General features: G+C 36.0%; 1 protein-coding gene, 1 long non-coding RNA gene and 1 other non-coding gene across 5 annotated transcripts in view; 2 read left to right on the forward strand and 1 right to left on the reverse strand.

Moving 5' to 3' along the window:
* csf1b (colony stimulating factor 1b (macrophage)) overlaps positions 1–21,088 on the forward strand; it is a 73,373-nt gene that overhangs the window by 31,536 nt on the left and 20,749 nt on the right. For 2 of the 3 annotated variants that reach the window (XR_015497282.1, NM_001080076.2), the window contains 3 exon segments: positions 4,274–4,320; positions 4,414–4,454; positions 5,379–5,790. The exons of the other annotated variant lie outside the window; for it this stretch is intronic. Coding sequence is in view for 1 of the 2 variants with exons in the window: in NM_001080076.2 (NP_001073545.2) it covers positions 4,274–4,320; positions 4,414–4,454; positions 5,379–5,434 (144 nt within the window). In the remaining variant the exon portion in view is untranslated. 3 annotated transcript variants of the gene reach the window in all.
* LOC137496409 (small nucleolar RNA U13) lies at positions 16,001–16,096 on the forward strand. The gene has a single exon (XR_015498678.1). It is a non-coding gene; the product is annotated as a small nucleolar RNA U13 (small nucleolar RNA).
* LOC141375885 (uncharacterized) lies at positions 18,540–20,536 on the reverse strand. The gene is made up of 2 exons (XR_015498292.1): positions 20,447–20,536; positions 18,540–20,088 (listed from the first exon to the last, which is right to left on the reverse strand). It is a non-coding gene; the product is annotated as an uncharacterized LOC141375885 (long non-coding RNA).

The raw sequence follows: 21,088 nt of genomic DNA on the forward strand, positions 1-21,088 counted from the left end.
CTCCATGGTTCCTCCCTCCGTCAACTCCACCCTGGGCCGTCCTCCTGGCTGTGTCCTGGTATCTCCTGCTTCTCATCCCTTCCTGGCTCCTTTTTCCTGCGACTCCTCCCTGCCCAACTCCTCTATTCCACGCCCTCCAACTCACCTCCTGGATCCTTCCTTCTGTGACTCCTCCCTGGCCACCTCCTATTTTCCTCGCACTCCAATTTCTCCTCCACATACTCTCCTCTCATCCCCTCCTTTCGTTTAGGTGCACAACTGGTACAACCTGTTATCCTTGTGTGTTTGTTTTCCTCGTGTGACCTTCACCATGTGCTCCTTTGTTCTAGTTCTAGCCATCATGTTCAACACTATCCCATGTGTCTCACCAATGACTATACTTTGGCAAAACGAAACAAAACAGCAATGGCAAAAGCAAGCAATGTGTATTGGAGGTATAGGGGTGTGGCCAGGTAGGGGGGCTACAAGACATTGTGCCCAGGGGCCTCTGAATTCTTAATCTGGGCCTATCTGTGGGAGACACAGATGTATTAGAGGAACACTTTGTTAGGGCATTATAGCAGCACCCCTCCACTCTTATCAAGGCAGCGCCACTGGCATTCCACCTGCTCAATCGCCCGCTCTACAACTGACCGAGATCCTGCCACCTTGGAGCCTAATCCCAACCATGCTGTTTATAAGGATGAATTAATCATGGGTTGACCAAGTTGTTGACCAAGGCCACCTTGCTACAATATTTGTTAAGTGCATTTGAGCATTACATATTATTTGCTCATTTATTGAATGGAAATGTTTCCGATTCACGTATGCAAATTCGTCTTCAATGGCGCCTTTATAGCAATGTGTGGGCAATCGATCACTCTGATTACATTGGGAAAACTGGTGAAGGCTGCAAATTGAGCTTTAATGTTTGGCTGGTCAACTGCATGGAAACTTTATATACTTGCTAGACATGCAGATGATCCTGTCCCATACAGCTGCCATTGTATGGTTCAAAGATACTTTGTAGTGTGCAATTTAACACAGTTGCCTCTAGGAATCGCCAATGGAAATAAAACAAGAAATGCATGTATGCCAGACATGACGTTGGCTTGGATCAACCAATAGTATCTGGATGCAGCCATTATGATGCACTCTGAGATTGCATCACTCAACAATGCAATGTCAGACACAATGCACTCAATGTAGTGAGTGATGTCACTGTGACGGGTATGGTTAGGGGTGGGGTTAGGTGAGCGCACTAAAAAGCATTGGATGCAGCTCGGATTGCACTGCACCAGGTCTGCATCCAGACCCCTCTCAGATCAACGCACATTGTCACATTTATTTCTTCGTTAGTAAATCCAAACATGAGCGTGAAATCTGGTGTACTCATAGTTTTTGTGCGTACGCAGCGTTGATACATGAGGCCCCTGGTCACTATCATTAAAGTGTGATACCAGCAGGTTTAGTGGAGTGGGCCAGAGAGGCTGAATCGTGCTGATGTCTTTGTTCACTTTGCTAAAGGTAAAGGAATAGTCACTCACAATGCGGTTTGGTGTAAGCTAGCTGACACTGTCATCAGTTGGGCCAGATTCATCAATTCGCTCCAAAAACAACATTTTCAAAGAGCCATTGCTGTCTCTGTGTATGTGTGTGTTCACTATTAAAGAGTTTAGATCCTTTTTTAGTTGTTTACAGTGAAATATCTCATCTTAAACAAAGGAGGTTGAGAAATTTTTTTTTAAATTCTATGGAAATTTAAGATGGCAAATGCAGAACCCAAATTCCAAGTAAAGGTCACCATAATTGGCAGCAAGTCACTTAATTTCAAGATTTTTTCCTAGTTTGCCCCATCACATCAGCTGCAAATGCAGGCAAATCTGAAAGAACAGACAGAACTAAGACAGGAGTTAGACAATGTAGTCTTTTGTTCAGTTCTTCAGAGCTGCTTGTCGAAATGAAAACGTGTCAAGATGTGCTACAAACAGATGTTTACCAGGTGCGTGTTATTGGCATGGCAATTGGTGAACTACACGCTATTTTACAATAGTGAGTAATGCTGTGAGTTTCATTTGGGAAATGTCTTCTGAGTTCTTCGTGAATGAACAATTTACTACTTACATGCCCATCTGTTGTTTTGGAGATGCTTCTACACACATAGACAATAAAATCGGGCATTTATCAAGATCAAATAAATGCTGGACTATTGGTTAAGTGCAAAGTTGGTTCAAACCTTGAGGTTGACAATTAAATATTCTTTCAAACGAATGTGAAAAAGACTTAATGAAGAAGAGTGAAAAGAATACCTTCATTCATTTCATTCATTTTCTTGTGGGCTTAGTCCCCGCCAACTTATCCAGCAAGTTTTTACACAGTGGATGCCCTTCCAGCTGCAACCCATCTCTGGGAAACACACACACACACACACACACACACACACACACACACACACACACACACACACACACACACACACACACACACACACACACACTCATACACTACGGACAATTTAGCCTACCCAATTCACCTGTACTGCATTTCTTTGAACTGTGGGGGAAACCGGAGCACCCAGAGGAAACCCACGCAAACGCGTGAACATGCAAACCCACGCGAAGGAGAACATGCAAACTCCACACAGAAATGCCAACTGAGCCGAGGATCGAACCAGCGACCCAGCAACCTTCTTGATGTGACCTCAAGAAAAGCCACTCTTCACTGCTGTGGTGACTTATTTTTAATAAAACAATTAAAAATGTAAGTTCTCATTAATCGCGACTGAGAACTTGGGTAGTCAATCAAACAGATTATTATAAGTGAAGCTGCTGATGCTGTTTGTAGAGGTGTTTATTGATCCTCTGCTGAGATTTTGAGAGACTTCATGATTTAGTTGATTTTACCTAAGACTGTGTCTAAGTACAAATAAATGTCATAAAAACTTTCTTCTGCACCCTTAGGGGACGTCATTTCAACATCTAAATATCCTAAATAAATGTCTAAAAGACATAGTTTGAAGGTGATTGTGTTTTGTTGGTTATGTTTTTAAATGGAGATACTCACAAATACAACAAAACTGCTTTGCTTTCATAAATAAAAATAAATTAATTAATTTAATTGAGATCATTAAGAGATCATTATGTCATTAAATACACTTGATCTCAGAACAAAGTAAAAAATATTATGTTGTTTTTAGAAATTATCAAAATGTTTCTTTAAAACAAGCTAAATAATCTACCATTGGGGTAGGTTTTTATGAATTTACTTACCCCATTATTTAACTTGTTTTAAGGAACATCTCACTTAATTTTGACTTTTTTATTTTTATTTTTTCATTTTTTTTATTTTAAAAATGGAAACTAGGAAGAAGAAAAAAACTTTTTTGGCAAGGCAAAAATTAAACTATCCTATGATTTTATTACCCTCAAGGCATTCAAGGTGTATACAAATTTCATTTTCAGTCAAATCAAATTGGATTTATTTAATTTATCTGTTGGTAACTTAATAAATTTGGCTTTTTCTAGCGGTACAATGGAAATAGTCAACTGATTTTTATTAGCAGTTCAAAAGTTCAATAAAAGGCATACATAAATAATAAATAATTGCCTCATATGGCTCAGGGTCTCCTCTAAAAGTTTCAAATATCTCTTCTTCAGTGTATGTATTTTTGAGCCAAAAAAAAAAAAAAGATTATAACCATTTTGTGTAACTTAGGGTTGTGCTCCATTTAATTTTTTAGACATACACTGTCAAACTTTCTCTCAGGGAAACAGTGAGTTCCACTTTGTCAAGTGAACGAGGGGAGTTTACATGGACATGCTCTCTGCCCCTCGATTTTAATCAAGCTTTATATGTCCACTCCAGCACCTGTTCCAGAATGCAATGTGATTGTGATGTCACAGTTCAGTTTCAACGTGGATTCCCTTTTAAACCCATTCAGATCTTCCCTCACGTAATCAATGACCTACATACGTGTCACCAAGACAGAGGGAAACTAGCTAATGAAGGGCATAAAACATTTGAACTGGAATGCATCTCGTGTGAGCCCCATCTGCAATCTTTTGGGGTACTTTTATTTTGGTGCATTAGCACCATATACTGGACAGGACTGCATTTTTCTATCTCTGATGTGTTTAAACCACAGTGAAAAGAGACAAAATGCAGTCATGTCCTTGAGGGTGAGAAAATAATGGGACAATTTTAGGTGAACTAACGCTTAACGACACTAATGACAAAATTTTTTGTTGAACATCACATCACTCATTTATATCATTTTACTGTGCTTACTCTACAGAGGCTGCAACGTCAGCTTGACAGAACAAGGAAATCATCAGACTGGGGGTAACTATTATTCCACTTAGTAAACATTTATTTATTACGTGCATAAGATTTTATACATCAAAACTAATATCTAAATAAATTTCTCTTTGACAGCCTGCAAGTTGTCGAAAACTATGAAATTCAAGAAGAAGTATGTAAGTATTTGATGTTAAATCATCGCTTTAGTGTTTTTAAATAGCAGATAAGTCAGTTCAGATTCCTCCCTCTTTGGTACTTAAAAAAGAAATGTAATATTTGATGTGGTGTTGGTTTTATAAATATTTTATCATTGATTGGATAGAATCTTTGTTAAATGATTTGATTATCTTTATAGTCCACATGCAGCCTATAACGCATGAAATTAAAGAATACAATGTCCATTCTTCCATAATCAATAATTAACAAACAATTTGGGTAAACATTTGTACATTAATATTCTTATACATTTCCCAAACTGGGTAAATGTACATGGGGGTTTGAATGGCAAGCTAATAATCATTTAAATAATATTTAAAAATGCTGTTATTTCCAGAAATCAGCCAGTCGGATTCAAGAACCACACAGAACTGTTGTATGAAGAGTTCTAAAACCTCTAAATGCCCTCTGAAATTTTCTCCTAAAACAAACATTTTTTCAGCCTCCAATGTTTATGTTCAGTTATTTCACTTTAAAGACAATGTAAGGAACTTATCTTCAATATAAAAGTAAGAGTCTACAAAACACGAGTCTGAAAAAATTGCTAATTTTAGAGGAAAAAATCAAATGGCATTTAGAACGTCTTGCATCTAAACTCTTCATATGTATTTAATTTTAAGTTAACCATTTTAATGAAGGGGTTAAGATGACAAATAAATATGGGAATACATATAAATTAAAAAAAAGACACAATCAAACAAATAAACTATTAGAAAGACTAAAATTTTTTCAGTCGGGAAGATTAAGGTCTTTACGCTTTTGACAGAAAACAAAGATACTCAACACTTGTCAAACGTCTCAACACCATTAGCATTCAGATGTTAACATCCTGAAAACAACCCACATGTGTTCATGTACTTAATTTTCCTTCTCATCTTTTGTAGACCAGATGACTGACCATCGGAAACAGTTTGACGTCCACCTCTCCACAGCCTTCTAACGGAACCTAACCTTTCTGGCTTTTAACAAGAGAGAGCATAAACAGCGAAACAGACGTGTTGGCTTCAGGAAGAACAAGACCATGACAGTGATTCAAACATCAGAGGAAACCGTGTTAACAAATACAATTTTGTAAAGATCATTCGTATACCTTGGACATTGTACATATGTAAATATACACACGATAACAAACATCTATTTCTGGACTACTGGACATGTCAAGGTATTGCATGCTCTGTAATGCTACAGTTACATCAATCCGCAGTGCATCTACTGTAACACCTACTAAAGAAAAGCAGTCAGTCTTTGTTTGTTTAATAGCTGAGCTGTACATTAAAGGCTTGTTAGTACAGAAAATAGGTGTATTTATTTCCATTTTCAGTGTGATGTAAATATATATTAATATTTGAAAGAGTTCTGCTAAAGTCATCTGGCAAAGTATTCAAGAGAAGACTGTCTAACATATCTTATTTCCTAAAATGAGGTAAAAAGGTTATCTTTCTTCCCTCCCGCAAGCGAGCTGACAACAACGCATTTTCCAAAACATTTTCACATTAAGTGGGCAGTTCTGCATCTGTACAGTAGATGTATTCACATCTTTCAGAGTAATCAATCTGCTGTTTGGGGAGTTTAATGTGGTTTAGAACAAAGCCACAATCCAGGCAGGATGGCATAATTTTTAAGCCAACCGAAGAAAACAATTCTAGACATGGGAAGTTTCCGGGCAACCTCGCTCGAGCATTTTTTGAGTCGCGTTTTGTTTCTGTCTGTTTCTATTGGAGAGTGTGTAACTGTTTGGCTTAGCATTAAACAATCACAGACCTCGCTCAAAATCAAAAACAGACAAATGTGGTGGAGATTTTGGGCATCTGTGAAAAATTAAAACAAGCCAGCCATCTCAGTGAAAGAGAAACACTTTTATTTAGCAGAAAACAGGACGTTGCTTCTTGTGAATGAGAGTATAAGGAAAGAGTATAAGGCTTCCTCTTAAAGATACTGATGGGGAATTTTAATAACAATCATCCATACTAGATTCAAAACAAATCAAATACAATAATCACACTAGGATTTTGCTGTAACATATCTTTCCCACAACCTTTCAGCAGGCTCTGATAACTCCCAACTTCTTCATTTATGCATGAATTCATTCATACTTTTGGATTAGACTCTATTTTAGAGGTCACCACAGCAGAATGAACTGCCAATTATTCCAGAATTCATCAAGATTCTTTGTATTCATCTTCAATACCTCCTCCTTTACCTTACCTCAGGCATGCTCACTAATGTTCATGTCTGATGACTGGGCTGGCCAATCCTGGAGCACCTTGACCTTTTTTTCTTCCAAGAACTTTGATATGGAAGCTATGAGATGCCAGTACTGGGAAACTCCCATACACACTCATAGCCTGTCTTTGGACTGTGGGAGAAACCGGAGCACCTGGAAGAAACCCACACAAACATGGGGAGAACATGCAAACTCCACACAGAAAAGCCAAGCGGCCTGGCGGAACCAAGGTTATTATAGTTAATGAAAACTAGAATTGAAAAAACTTTTTCGTGAACTAAAATAAAAAAAAAAAAATTAGAGTTTTTTTTTTTTAACTAAAGTAAAACTGTTTTGTGTGCTTATAAAACTAACTGAAGCAAACTAAAATTCTAGCTAAAATGTCCTTTGTATTCGTCTTTGTAAATGTTTTTAATACATACTCTAAGCCTTTTAGATGTAAATCTACTTACTTTGCCCTAAGTTGTGCTGAGTGTTTGAGTCTGTACAGAGTCTGTAATCCTGATGCCTACTTGGCCAGATCAAGCCAGTCCTCATCCAGTCATCCTCGCTGTTGCTCCAGCTTCTGTGACAAAAACAATGGCTAGACATGACAGCAGCATGGTGACAACATTAAACACAACCCAATATAAAAAATAAAAGTATTAAATGTATTTAACCCAGTAATGGGTTTTATTTCTGCATTAGTGATCGCGATTCTGAACATTCTTTTTGAATGGATAGTCTTAGTAAACCGGTTGAATTAATTCACCAAATCGGACTGAATCATTTGAAACAATTTACATGTCCAGTAACGTTAAGCACTTATCCACAAACAGCTTACTTTTTATCATGCCTGATACCCCCTCTGACTCGAAATCAACTGATATGTACTGGGTTATTCAGTTATAAGAACAGTATACTGAGATCTAATTTGAGAAGTAGTGTACCGATAATTCTGCGCATATGTGATTCAGTTAAATGACCAATCACTTTTGACAAACAGCACATGACAGTCTGCTGTGACTGAACTAAACTTGAACTGCAGCGCAGGTAATCTGATGCCTTAAATGAGAGGATCTGGCGAAATGTAAATTTATTTCATAACAGAAAGTCTTAATGGAGTTTTAATTAGCCAACTTTTCAGATCATGGTGATGTTTTAACTGATTGAAATTATGATTGTTGACAACATATTTTGATATGTTGACTCCAAACTTGGAAAGATATTCACAAAAGATCCGGGACTCAAACCAGTAGCCTTTTTGCTGTGAGGCGACAGCGCCAACAACTGAGCCACTGTGCCGCCTGAACCGTAAGTTGCTGAGACTATTATTTCAGTGTAAAATGATGTAACAAAATATTGATTATTAAAGAGTAGAAAGGCCACCACTTTAAACACAGAAGCAAATGGTCAGGCTTTGATTGAAGATTATCAAAACAAACTTTCAATTATTTAATTGTTCCCCTAAAGAATAGCAACGTGCACTAACGAAACAAACACATTTTGGTTTCCCAGACAAGCAATTTAGAATTTACCTAGAAAAATCCATGTGGCTCAAATCCGGCCCACACTAGACACTTACATCTGTTCCAGATACCGCATGGAACGATGGCACTTGGGCTGTCCGCTCCTGTTTGCCAGATCTGGGCCACAATTAAGCCATAGCAATATCACATAATAATTATCACCCTTTTTATGACCCCTACTACTCCGAATATTCGCCAGATATGTTTTAAGATGGATGGATCATATGTTTTAAGATGGATTGGCCACATTTGCCATATTTTCTCTGGGCCACTATAGGCTAACAGCCACATTAACCAAAGTATGCTTTGCCGAATATTTGCCAAAAGTGGCCCACATATGTTTTAAAATAACTGGGCCACATTTGCCATATCTTCTCTGGGGCACTTTAGGCTCACAGCCGCATTAGCCAGAGCTTACTGTGCCAAATATTTGCCAAAAGTGGCACACATATGTCTTAGGATAACTGGGCCACATTTGCACCTATGTGAGCAGGTTTAGACCCAGATAATACCCTTAAATGACTATGCCACATTTTGCCAACTGTAGCTCACATTTGTCCTCCATCATTTGGGCCAAATTTACCATTTTAAAATTGGCCACATTAGGCTCAAATTCACATTTTGCCATAAGTGCCATATCTTTGCCTTAAATGGCCCATATATGAATGTATATATTTGCGCCCCTTTGCCATTGTACAGGTATGCCACTTCAGGCTCTAATTCATTTTTTTCTGGGCCGAAGGAAGATCACCAGTGCCGCATAACTGCCTAAAGTGGCCCACATTCGTATGCTATTTGGGTAGTTTCTTCAGAGCAAAGTCTTTCTTACTTAAAACAACCTTCTGGAAAGCAGTCTGGTTTCTAGTTCCCTAGTTGTTTAGGCTCTGAAACTTCCAAATTCTCCACAATTATGCTGTGTTTGCAGCTAGATCAATGGTTGAAATGTGACCTCTCAGGTTGTTTTTTCCGGGTGTCTGGGAGGTGAGGAAGCTGGAACATCTACCTACTGGATGACCTCAGGGCTACAGACAACATTTTTTCTCCATCTACATGGCAACACAAGAGTCAGTTTTTCCTATCTCTGCTATCAATCCCGTCAATAAACTCTTTGCCTCATACCGGCCTGATAATCTGACAGTAGCTGCACGCATCTCAGAAATTTCTTGCTGGATAAAGGGCCATCATCTTCAACACTTCATCATTTTCCTTTCAGCTTTAACCATAACTTTTAACCATGACACACTGACCATTACTCTTTCCAGCAGAGGATTTTTGTGATTGATGATCAGCTGAGCTTCACAGACCATATTGCCTTTCAGAAGTCTGTATTCTGCAAGTGAAGGCTACACTGTGGTGCCAGCCAAAAGAGGCACATAATAATTTTCAAAATGTTCACTTTATACACATCCTTCTCGTGAAAGGAAACAACATTTTCAAGAAACAAAATACATGCAGTATTACAACACTTGACCCTCTAACAATAGCACTTTTTATTCATTCATTCTTTTTCTTGTCAGCTTAGTCCCTTTATTAATCTGGGGTCGCCACAGCGGAATGAACCACCAACTTATCCAGCATGTTTTTACGCAGCGGATGCCCTTCCAGCCACAACCCATCTCTGGGAAATAGCAATTTTTAATCTATTTACTTTATTATACGCTACCTGACAAAAGTCTTGTCCCTTATCCATGTTTATAAACAACAAATAATAACTTGTTCTAGTTCTAGTTGATCATTTGGTATCATACGTGGCTAATAAGAAAGGTCAAAGGCCTCTAGATTATGGTTATTTTACGAAAATAAAATATGATCATGCCTTTATATTTAATTATTTAATTAAGACAGTAAGGTCTGACTTTGTTTAGACAAAAGTCTTGCTACGTAACAGAAATAATGTACAGTATAGAATATAAAGTCATGGTGCAGTGGAAAAATAATTAATATTGTGCATGACTCCCATGAGCTTGGGGGACTGCATCCATACATCTCTGTAGTATTAATAAAGTTATCTGAAATGACAAACAAAGCATTCTTGCAGGACTCCCAGAGTTTATTAAGATTCTTTGAACTCATCTTTAATGCCTCCTTCATCTTACCCCAGACATGCTCAGTAATGTTCATGTAGGGTGAATGGGCTGGCCAGTCCTGAAGCACTTTGACCTTCTTTACTTTGATGTGCAGGCTGAAATATGAGAAGGAGTGCTATCCTGCTGAAGAATTTGCCCTTTCCTGTGGTTTATAATGTAATTGGAAGCACAAATGTCTTCATGCCTCAGGCTGTTGATGTTGCCATCCCCTCTGCAGATCTCTTGCACGTCCCCATACTGAATGCTGCCTCATCAATCAGGATTTTTCCTTCACTAAACTGACTAAACTGACTGACACACCTGACTAAAGATTTAGCTAAACATTACAGTTTTTGTATGTATTTGTATTCTGAATTTTTTCATTACTATTCACCAAGGATGCGTTAAATTGATCAAAAGTGACAGTAAAGATATTTATAATGTCACAGACGTTGTCTGTTATAGCTGATCATTTGAACTTTCTATTAATCAAAATATGAAGAAATGTATCACAATTTCCAGTTGATTTTATATATATATATATAAAATCAATATATGTAAATGTATATCAAAATATGTCAATGTATATAAATACAATAGAAGTCAGAATTATTAGCCCCCTTTGAATTTTTTTTTCTTTTTTAAATATTTCCTAAATGATGTTTAACAGAGCAAGGAAATTTTCACAGTAAGTCTGATAATATATTTTATTCTGGAGAAAGTCTTATTTGTTTTATTTCAGCTAGAATAAAAAAAATGAAAACTCTTTTAAAGACAAAATTATTAAACCCCTTAAGCTATATTTGTTTTCGATAGTCTACAGAACAAACCATCGTTATACAAAAACTTGCCTAATTACCCCATCCTGCCTAGTTAACCTAATTAACCTAGTTAAGCCTTTAAATGTCACTTTAAGCTGTATAGAAGTGTCTTGAAAAATATTATTCACTGCCATCATGGCAAAGATATATTACAACTATTATGTTTAGAAATGTGTTGAAAAAAATCTGCTCTTCTTTTAATATTAAATTGTAATAATATTTCATAATATTTTTGTTTTTCATATTAATGAAATGGAATTTACACTACCCACCCAAAACATTTAAAGGGTAATGCTGACTTGATTTGCTTTCATTGCTATTTGGTTCTTATTTGTAAGTCCTTTGGAGGTGTCTGGTAAAAAACATGAATTATTCTAATTTTCACTGCTCCTGCATGTTGAATTAATGCAAATAATTATTTTGTCATAATTAAAAAGTAATCGATAAATACTTTTAATTGTTTTACTAATTTTTTTTTTGCATCAAAGACAAAAAACAAAACAAACAACAACAACAACAACAAAACATAAATAATAATAACAATAGAATAAAAATGCCAACCAGCTCTACTTCTGCAATTAATTCTTTTTTCTTTTCCATCGTTGTTGCCAAAGTCAATCTTTATCACATTCATCCCAGATGTGTGGGAACATCAAAGTGCTGTTTTTGATATCCACTGGTGTTTTCCACATTGATTTTATTTTTCCTGGAAAGCATTCCTAATCTGCTGCCTTTCCACAAGGGAAAACAGCGTTTGGCTCTCGGCTGATGGTTATCTATTAGGAGACTCGTTCGTTGTTGACCACTTCCTAAGCTCCTTCTTTCTGAGACATCTTTATTATGTCTAATATTTTGGACTGAACCTCTTTGTTTCTTTGATTGCCAAACATAATAGAACAAGATGAAATGCATACAAAAAAATCATGAAAATAGGCGCAAATCACCAGAAAGAAATTTAAGTGTCTGTTATTTTAAAACATAGACAAACCAAATGTTCCCAACTCTTTAAAACGCAGCACTTGACTATAAGCAGACTCACAGCTCCCTCTAGAGGTCTTCTGCTCTAAATAAACATAAAGACGTCGATTATGTACATGAAGTTCTATATGTTTGTATATGTTTAAAAAATAAAAATGACCTTGTTAGAACCACTGTCAACTTTCAATGTTCGGACTGGAGTTCTGTGAGACTGTAAAAAGACCAGAATCCCGCTTAGCAGCCTATTTTCTTTTATGGCACAGTTTATCTTTTGACTTAGAGGAATACTGTGATAGTAAATCTAATGTGATATGAAAGCTGTCAGACTGCAGACACACCTTATGATCTGCCAGTCAATCTGCTTCACCTCAGTGAGTCTGAAATACATATTTGCAGTTCATGTTGCGGTAGAAGCAGCTTCATTTTCCCAATCATCTTGGGAAATAATGACAAAATGTTCATGTAATTCATTGGTTTGCATCTATATTATAATTCTATAGCATCTGAGAATTTTTTTAATGTTATTCTAAATAGGCAGCACTGTGGCACAGTGGGTATCACTGCGCCTCACAGTAAGAAGGTCCCTGATTCAATCCTCGTGTGGGTTTCTTCCGGGTGTTCCGATTTCCCCACAAGCCCAAAGACATGCGCTATAGGTGAATTGGGTGAGCTAAAAATGTCCGTAGTGTATGTGTGTGAATGAGAGTGTATGGATGTTTCCCAGTGATGGATTGCAGCTAGAAGGGAAACATATGCTGGATAAGTTTGCGGTTCATTCCGCTGTGGCGACTCCAGATTGATAAAGAGAAATTATTTATTCTGAATATATAGTTTAACTGGTTTAATGCAGTTTAACAGAAATTTCTGAACTATCTCTTTAATCATGGTTCTCAACCACATTCCTGGAGGACCGCAACATTATTAAATTCCATTCATTTTTACTTCTATAGCGCTTTTACAATGTAGATTGTGTCAAAGCAGCTTCGCATAGAAGATTATAGTAATTGTATTATATAACACAATATACAATATATAACTATATATAACATATATATAGTAATTATAGTGTAATTGTTTCAGTCCAGTTTTCAGAGTTAAACTTGACTTTAGTTCAGTTCAGTGTGGTTTAATATTCACTGCTAAGAGTTCAAACACTGAAGAGCGAATCCATCGATTCGCAGCTCTACAGGTCTTGAACCATGCAAGCCAGTGGCAACAGTGGCAAGGAGCAAAACTTCACCAATTTGTGAAAGTGAAGGATAAAAAAAACTCAAGAGAAACCAGGCTCACAACCGTTTCTCCTCTGGCCAAACATCTTGTGGAGAGCTGCAGTCGAGGCATCAGAGGCTGGAGAAAGCTGGACGTCCATCGTGGAGAAGCTGCAGGTGGGAGAGGTTCACTGGCTGGTGTACAGGCTGGCCCTTCAAGATCAATGCGAGAACCTGTCTGTCACTGGGGTCTTACAGAAATCAGTCTCATGCTCTCCACTCCTCCATGACCATCACAGCAGCTGCTAAGGATACGGCCTGGTCTAGAATTATGGAATCCTCTGGAATAATTAAAAAAAAAGACTAACATAAGTGCAGATGCTGTTCAAATTATAATGTCTTTAGGGAAGTGTTCCCGGCTCCAGTTGCGCTAAATAATGCAGACTAACAATCCTATAAAGGATTTGGATTTCAAATGTTTTTGTGTTTTATGTGTATGCTAATTCAAAGAGATGTGTCTTTAATCTAGTTTAAAACGGAGTCCCTGACTGTGCTAGGAAGGCTGTTCCCTTTAGGTGCCAGATATGAGAATGATCTACCGCCTACAGTTGATTTTGATATTCTGGGAATAATCAATTGTCTAGAACTAATTGAGCGTTGTAGACATAAGGGTCTATATAACACACCAGGAGCTCCCTCAAATACTGGGGAGCTAAGCTGTTCAGGGTAGTCATTAAAACTGTAAGATTTATATGATATTTAGGTAGCCAATGCAATCATGAAAGAACTGGAGTAATATGATCATATTTCTTTGTTCTAGAAATGTGAGGTGAATAACTTTATTTTGAACGCGTTTACTTGCATAACCTTTACATACATTCATTCGTTTTGTTTTCGGCTTAGAGCCTTTAATAATCTGGGGTTGCCAAAGTGGAATGAACCACCAACTTATCCAGCATATGTTTTTTATGCAGCGGATGCCCTTCCAGCTGCAACCCATCACTGGGAAACATCCATGCACTCTCATTCACACATACATTATTGTCAATTTAACCTACCCAATTCACTTATAACGTTTGTCTTTGGACTCTGGGGGAAAACGGAGCACTTGGAGGAAACCCACACAAACACGGGGAGAACATGCAAACTCCACAGAGAAATGCCATCTGACCCAGACGAAAGCTCGAACCTGCGACCTTTATGCTGTGAGACAATTGTTTTACCCATTGCGCCACCATGACGCATCCATTTAATTTAATATTTAACAATTTGTCACAGGGTTTGTATAAACTTTCTCACTTTCCAAAAATGTTCTTTTAAAGCGGCACACATTCTTAATTATCTGAAGTAATAAATGTTTTAAGGATTTTTCAATGTTGTTCCATGAATATTTTCTCTTAATGATTTAAAAAGATTTTTAAAACAAACAATGCACTTTTTCTGAGCTTTTGAGAACAAAGATAAAATTCAGTTACATACTAAAATTAATTAATAATAATTATTAATTATATTGCCACACACAGTGGTTAGCACTCGAGCCTTACAGCAAGAAGGTTGCTGGTTAGAATCCCGGTTGGGTCAGTTGGAATTTCTGTGTGGAGTTTGCATGTTCTACCCGTGCTTGCATGGGTTTCTTCTGGGTGCTCCAGTTCCCCCCACAGTCCAGAGACATACTCTATAGGTAAATTGAATAAACTACATTAGCCGTGGTGTATGTGTGTGAATGAGAGTATATAGATGTTTCCCAGTACTGGGTTGCAGCTGGAAGGGCATTCGCTATGTAAAACATATGCTGGATAAGCTGGCGGTTTATTCTGCCATGGCAACCCCTCATGAATAAAGGGACTAAGCCAAAAAGAAAATAAATGAATGAATGAAATTTGTTTTACAATATAATAAAATACATTTAATCATTTTGGCATCTTTCAATCAGAGAATATGTACTGAAAATAACATGGCATAAAGTAACGCAAATGCAAATTTTTGCTATCAAATGCCCACATCAAATTTAAACAGGATCACAATTTCTTAATGCTTAAAGAGATTTAAATATATATATATATATATATATATATATATATATATATATATATATATATATATATATATATATATATATATATATATTTCATATGCAAAATAAGTGTTAGGAGTCTGCAATGGGAAATACGCAGGGTAGATCTGCTCACAGGTATATCATCCAGAGCTGAAAATTCTGTCCTCGCTTACCTATCCTGAACTTGTTTCAAACCTGTTTGACTTGCTTTCTTCTGTTGAAGATAAAAGAAGATATTTTGAAAAACGCTGGAAACCTGTAACTATTGACTTCCATAGCATTTTTTCCCTACTATGCTATTCAATAGTTACGGGTTTGCAGGGTTCTTTCGGGGGTGGTTGGCTTTTACACTCTATTTTTGCTGATCAGTAAAGGGTTAAAGGTCTGCGGAAGCACGCCAGACAACCAATGAAAAGATCCCAGCATGCACTGCTCATGAATATAATTAAACATCCGTTAACGCTGCATTTTATCCTACATATACAAAATAATAATCTTTCAATTCTAACGCAACAACTAATTTACACAAGCTTTATATGGCATGCATTTTATCTATGAAAGAAAATCGAAAACCTAAGAATGTAACCACTGCGCAGAAAGGTGGAGCTTTAATAGTAATACACCAGTCCAATCAACAGCTCTACGATCCTTAAGGTTCATTCAACATGATGATTGGTCTATCACGACATTACGTGAAATGTGCAGCCCTTTGTTACGACGTGGCACATCGACCGTCTGATTCATATTACTAAATCAATGTTATAATAATAGTAGGACGAGAAACAATATGCGGAGATGTATATACATTACTATGTTTGACTTCTGTGGCATTCTTTTTCTTACACTGATGTGAAAAAGAACAGATGTGATTAATAAAAAGCGAGAATGGCAAATATGTACTCTGCATGTTCAGTGAAGACGCAAGACAATCGATTGCTACCAATTTTCCTCCGAGCGACATTTCTTTCATGTAACTATAGCAGAAATAAAACTATAGATCTATTGTCCTTATCTTACGTGTATGTTGACTTTGTCATATGGCGTTTACATTATACTGCTTTTAAAAGTGCACCAATGTTTTCACCCCTTTCTTTTTCGTCCCGTGGTCTGACAATAAATAAAAATAGACACATACAGGCTTGCAGCCAGGGGGGTTCGGGTGGTTTTAAAGACTAACCCCTCACTGACAAAAGTACAGAATTTGTCCTATACATGAGCTCATTTATCTTATTTTGACTGCTTTAAATAGTGAAAATATTCCAATAAAAGGCTTTAAAATCAAGCGGAATCCCTTGTCAGCTTTTGCTTGAGTGTGGCTAATCAGTTTTGGCCAGTGGAATGCTGTTTTTACTCTCTGATAGTCAAAGCAAGTAAAAATAAAAGTTATATATGCATTAAAAACAGTCAGAAAAAAAAAGAGTTTTATGTAAATTTAGACCACGAGTCCACATATGGACATAATTTTTCTCTAAAAGTGCGTATCAAAAGATGATACTTTTTTATTGTTTTATTCTAATTAGGTTCCAATAAGCCAAATAGCAAAAAGAAATAAAAAAAAAATGCATGTCAAAACACATTGGGCCTTAAGAGGTGAAAATGAATTTGAATACTAATTTAGATTGTTATCTATGGATTTTCAAATGTATCTTAGTGAAGCTCGACATTATTATTATTATTATTATTATTATTATAAGTAGAAGTAGTAGTAGTAGTAGTAGTAGTATTAATCTTATTATTATGTTTGATTTTTGTATCTTTCAAATGGCTAAATTCTGACTAAAGAAAATGGAATGATCTGGACAATTTTTTTTTTTTTTGGCCTAATTAAACAGCTTTTACTTTATAACTTTAACAGATTATTACTTTTTAATGATGTATGATGTAATAAATTTGTATTTAAAAAAAATTATATATATATATATATATATATATATATATATATATATATATATATATATATATATATATATATATATATATATATATATATATATATATATATATTCATAATTCTTTATTGTAAATCTTTAGCAAGTATTTTTCAAAAAGTGTGGTTATGATGACATCTGACAAGCTAATCCAGCTAAAAATAGTGCTTAAGATGTCACTAAACTGCATCATTTAAACCTCATAGTTAAATAGAAAATAACTGCAAAAAGGTCGATCCACTTTTTAAGAAAAAAAAAAAGAACCACTCCTTTCAACAGGCTGGCTACTGGCCTGACATACAGTAGCTATGGAAAAGTATAATTGTCAGTTTCTCAGTATTTAGTCTAAATTACTGGAATTATTAGGTAAGGATTTGAGTAAAGTGTCGGATAACACTTTCAAATTTAACTTTCTGATTGATTAAAAATCAGAATTATTGCAGCATTGCTCATAGTTAGGCCCACACGGAATCTGCACACACAGAACTCTGCATATTTCTGGCCCATTATTGAGTCTGTTTATTTACATAGGTAAATTTGTGTAAACTTATATTTTTTCAGTTTTTTAATTAATTTCCGTAATATTGACTAACATGAAAGTGTTCCCTTGATTTATTTACAATACAGTTTCTAAAAGTTACATTTTTTGTCTTTCAGTACATATTATGAGAGACTTGCTTTGTTTACCAAATAAGTGGATCTAGATGCATTGTAAACATTGAATAAAAGTTAAAAAAAGTTTTTATTTCTTTTATTAAATTTTTTTTGTTATGATACTCCCAAAATAATTCCATATAAATCCGCAGATTTTTTTTTTTTTTACAATATTCTCAGCAGAAATAGCAAAAAAATGTCCACAGGTTCTGTCTGGCCCTATTCATAGGTTATAAAACTGAATATAAACGTCTGAAAACATCACATTTTTTTGTTATTTCATGCAATGATACCAACAATAAATTTAATAATATAATAAAATAAAATAAAAAATATTTAATTACATAAATAAAAACTAAACCCAGTGAAACTTTTCTGAACACTATTTTGTTTAATGTATTCTGATTACATTAACATAATTCAAGAACTATGTAAGTGTGTTAAATTAAATAATACCAATTTAGTTACTTTTTAGTTTAGTTTATTTGCTTAAAATGAAGATAGTCTCATTTAATCCTGCATGCAATGAGAGCGCTGGAACAGACAGAAACCAAAATGGCAGAGAACATGAACACATGGAAGAAAAGAAAAAAGAGATTATCTGAATGGACAGGGATTTTACTTTTTTATTAAGACAACAATTACAAAAGTAGCAAACACATTGCTTTAAACTTTCATCGAAGTTCTCAAGATAACATTATCCTACATTTTTATGTTTTTTTAAAGACGAATGAGAGCCATATAGTGTTGCTAATTGCAGTGCTCCGATTTAAAAACAACCCTACAAGTTCTGAAAACCATTCAGCCAGATCACAAAAAGTAACGCAAAAGTATCTTAAGTAACATAACGCATTACTTACCATGTAAAGTAACTAAATAACACAACTAGTTACTTTTTGAGGGAGTATATAATTGTATAATTATCAATATTGTAATGCATTACTTTCTAAAGTAATTTTCCCCAACACTGGTTACCAATATTTTTTGTCTTAAATATATGATTTTTATGTGAAAGTCAGCCTTTCAGTTTTAGAACAGTGAGTACATTATAGACTTTTAATTTATGTATGCACTAGCCCTAACGTGAGCCTAAACGGATTTGATATTATTTTTATCATCGCTTAGAGCCGAGCTGGATCATCCTGGGATTAGGCAGAAGAGAAGGTTAAGTTTTAGTGGCTCAATTTTGAACTTCCTCCTCAGGTTCCCAAGGTTTCGTTGCACCTCAAACAAATCAAATTAACCCACCACACAAGGCTACAGGCAATATTTTATTAAGTACCAGGATTCTGGAATTAGAGTGATGTTGATAGAGGGTTATAGACATGCAGGTAGTTATATGTATTAAGATAAACATCTAAAATAGTCTTACAGCGAATATTTTCTCTGATTAAAGTCAACATTAATTACCCAATATAATACAGCATATTATAACTCACTAGATCCTACTAGATGCTTCTAAAAGACACTGGCATCTAGTCAAGGGATGACTATAAATCAAAGCAAAATATTAGACAGTTTTGAATATATTTTGAGCTGATTGTTTTATTTTGCTCTAATTATTCAAATGTTTTTTTCTACTTAATATTTACACATCCATATTTTTTAGCTTCATATATTGTTCACCTAGAATTAAAATTATGTATGTAATTTGCTGATTTTCAGGTCATTTGACTTTTCATTTAACAATAAACAAGCAGTTTTTCTGACCACTTCACATGTCAAAGTATCTTCTGTTAAAAAAAAATACAGATTTAGAAATAGCTTGCATAAATTAATGTATTTTCAAAGCTTTTCAAAAAGAGTTTAGTGTTGGGATAGGTGTAGACATAATCATTTGGTAATTTAATAATTATTAATTTAATAATATACTTTTTGGCCACTTTATTAGGTACAGTACTGGGTTGAGAAGAGATTTTGGTCCATATTGACATGATAGCATCATGCAGTTGCTGCAGATTTGTCAGCTGCACATCCATGATGCGAATCTCATATTTACCACATTCCTAAGGTGCTCTTTTGTTTGAGCTTTGGTGACTGTCAAGGCCATTCGAGTGCAGTGAACTCATTCAAGAAACCAGTCTGAGATGATTTGCGCTTTATGACATGGTGTGTTATCCTGCTGGAAGTAGCCATCAGTAGACGAGTACACTGTGGTCATAAATGGATGGACATAATCAGCAACAATATCGGCTGTGGCATTGACGCGATGCTCTTTTAGTATTAATGGACCCAAAGTGTGCCAGGTAAATATCCCCCTTACCATTACACCAAAACCACCAGCCTGAACCATTAATACAAGGCAGAATGAATCCATGCTATTATGTTGCTGACACCAAATTCTGAACCTAACATTCGAATGTTGAAGTAGAAATCGACTCATCAGACCAGGCAACAATTTTCTATTTTCCGATTTTGGTGTGCCTGTGCAAATTACAGCCTCAGTTTCCTGTTCTTAGCGGACAGGAGTGGCACCCAGTGTGGTCTTCTGTTGCTGTAGCCCACCCACCTCAAGGTTCGATGTCTTGTGCGTTCAGAGATGTTCTTCTGCATACCTTGGTTGTAACGAGTGGTTATTTGACTTGGGGTGCTTTTACACCTGTGAATAGATTCATTTGTTCAGAAAAAGGGATTAAAACTGTTACAATGTAGCACTTTGTTCTTGGTGCAGTTCGCTTTCACACGTCAAAGTTTCTAAACAGACCAAAAGAGCTAAAACAAGTCACGTGCGAGTAAACTCTCCTCACATTGGAGTTTTAGGGTTTATTTTGCAGAGTCCCGCTCAGCTGTCATGCATCCTTTTTTATTTTATGGCCATGAGCAATAAAGACATCATAAGTGAAAAGCTGTGTATCACTTTCTCACTACAATCGATCCGCTACCGAGTTAATTTCAGTCGAGCCGAGACCAACTTATTCAGGCGATCTCGGACCGATTGATTTGGCGCGGATCAGAGCGCGATTGCTGAATTCACATATGCCAAACGAACCGCACTAACTGGGCAAACGAGACAGGTTTTACAACAAAAGTCTAAACAAAAAGTTCTATCCCCTCAAACCAGTCTGGCCAATTTCCTCTGACCTCTGGACTCAAAAAGGCATTTGTGCCCACAGAACTGCTGCTCACTGGACATTTTCTATATCAAACCATT

The sequence above is a fragment of the Danio rerio genome, chromosome 8 (assembly GCF_052040795.2).
Source record: "Danio rerio strain M-AB ecotype USA chromosome 8, GRCz13ab, whole genome shotgun sequence".
In the NCBI taxonomy this organism is placed as follows: Eukaryota; Metazoa; Chordata; class Actinopteri; order Cypriniformes; family Danionidae; genus Danio; species Danio rerio.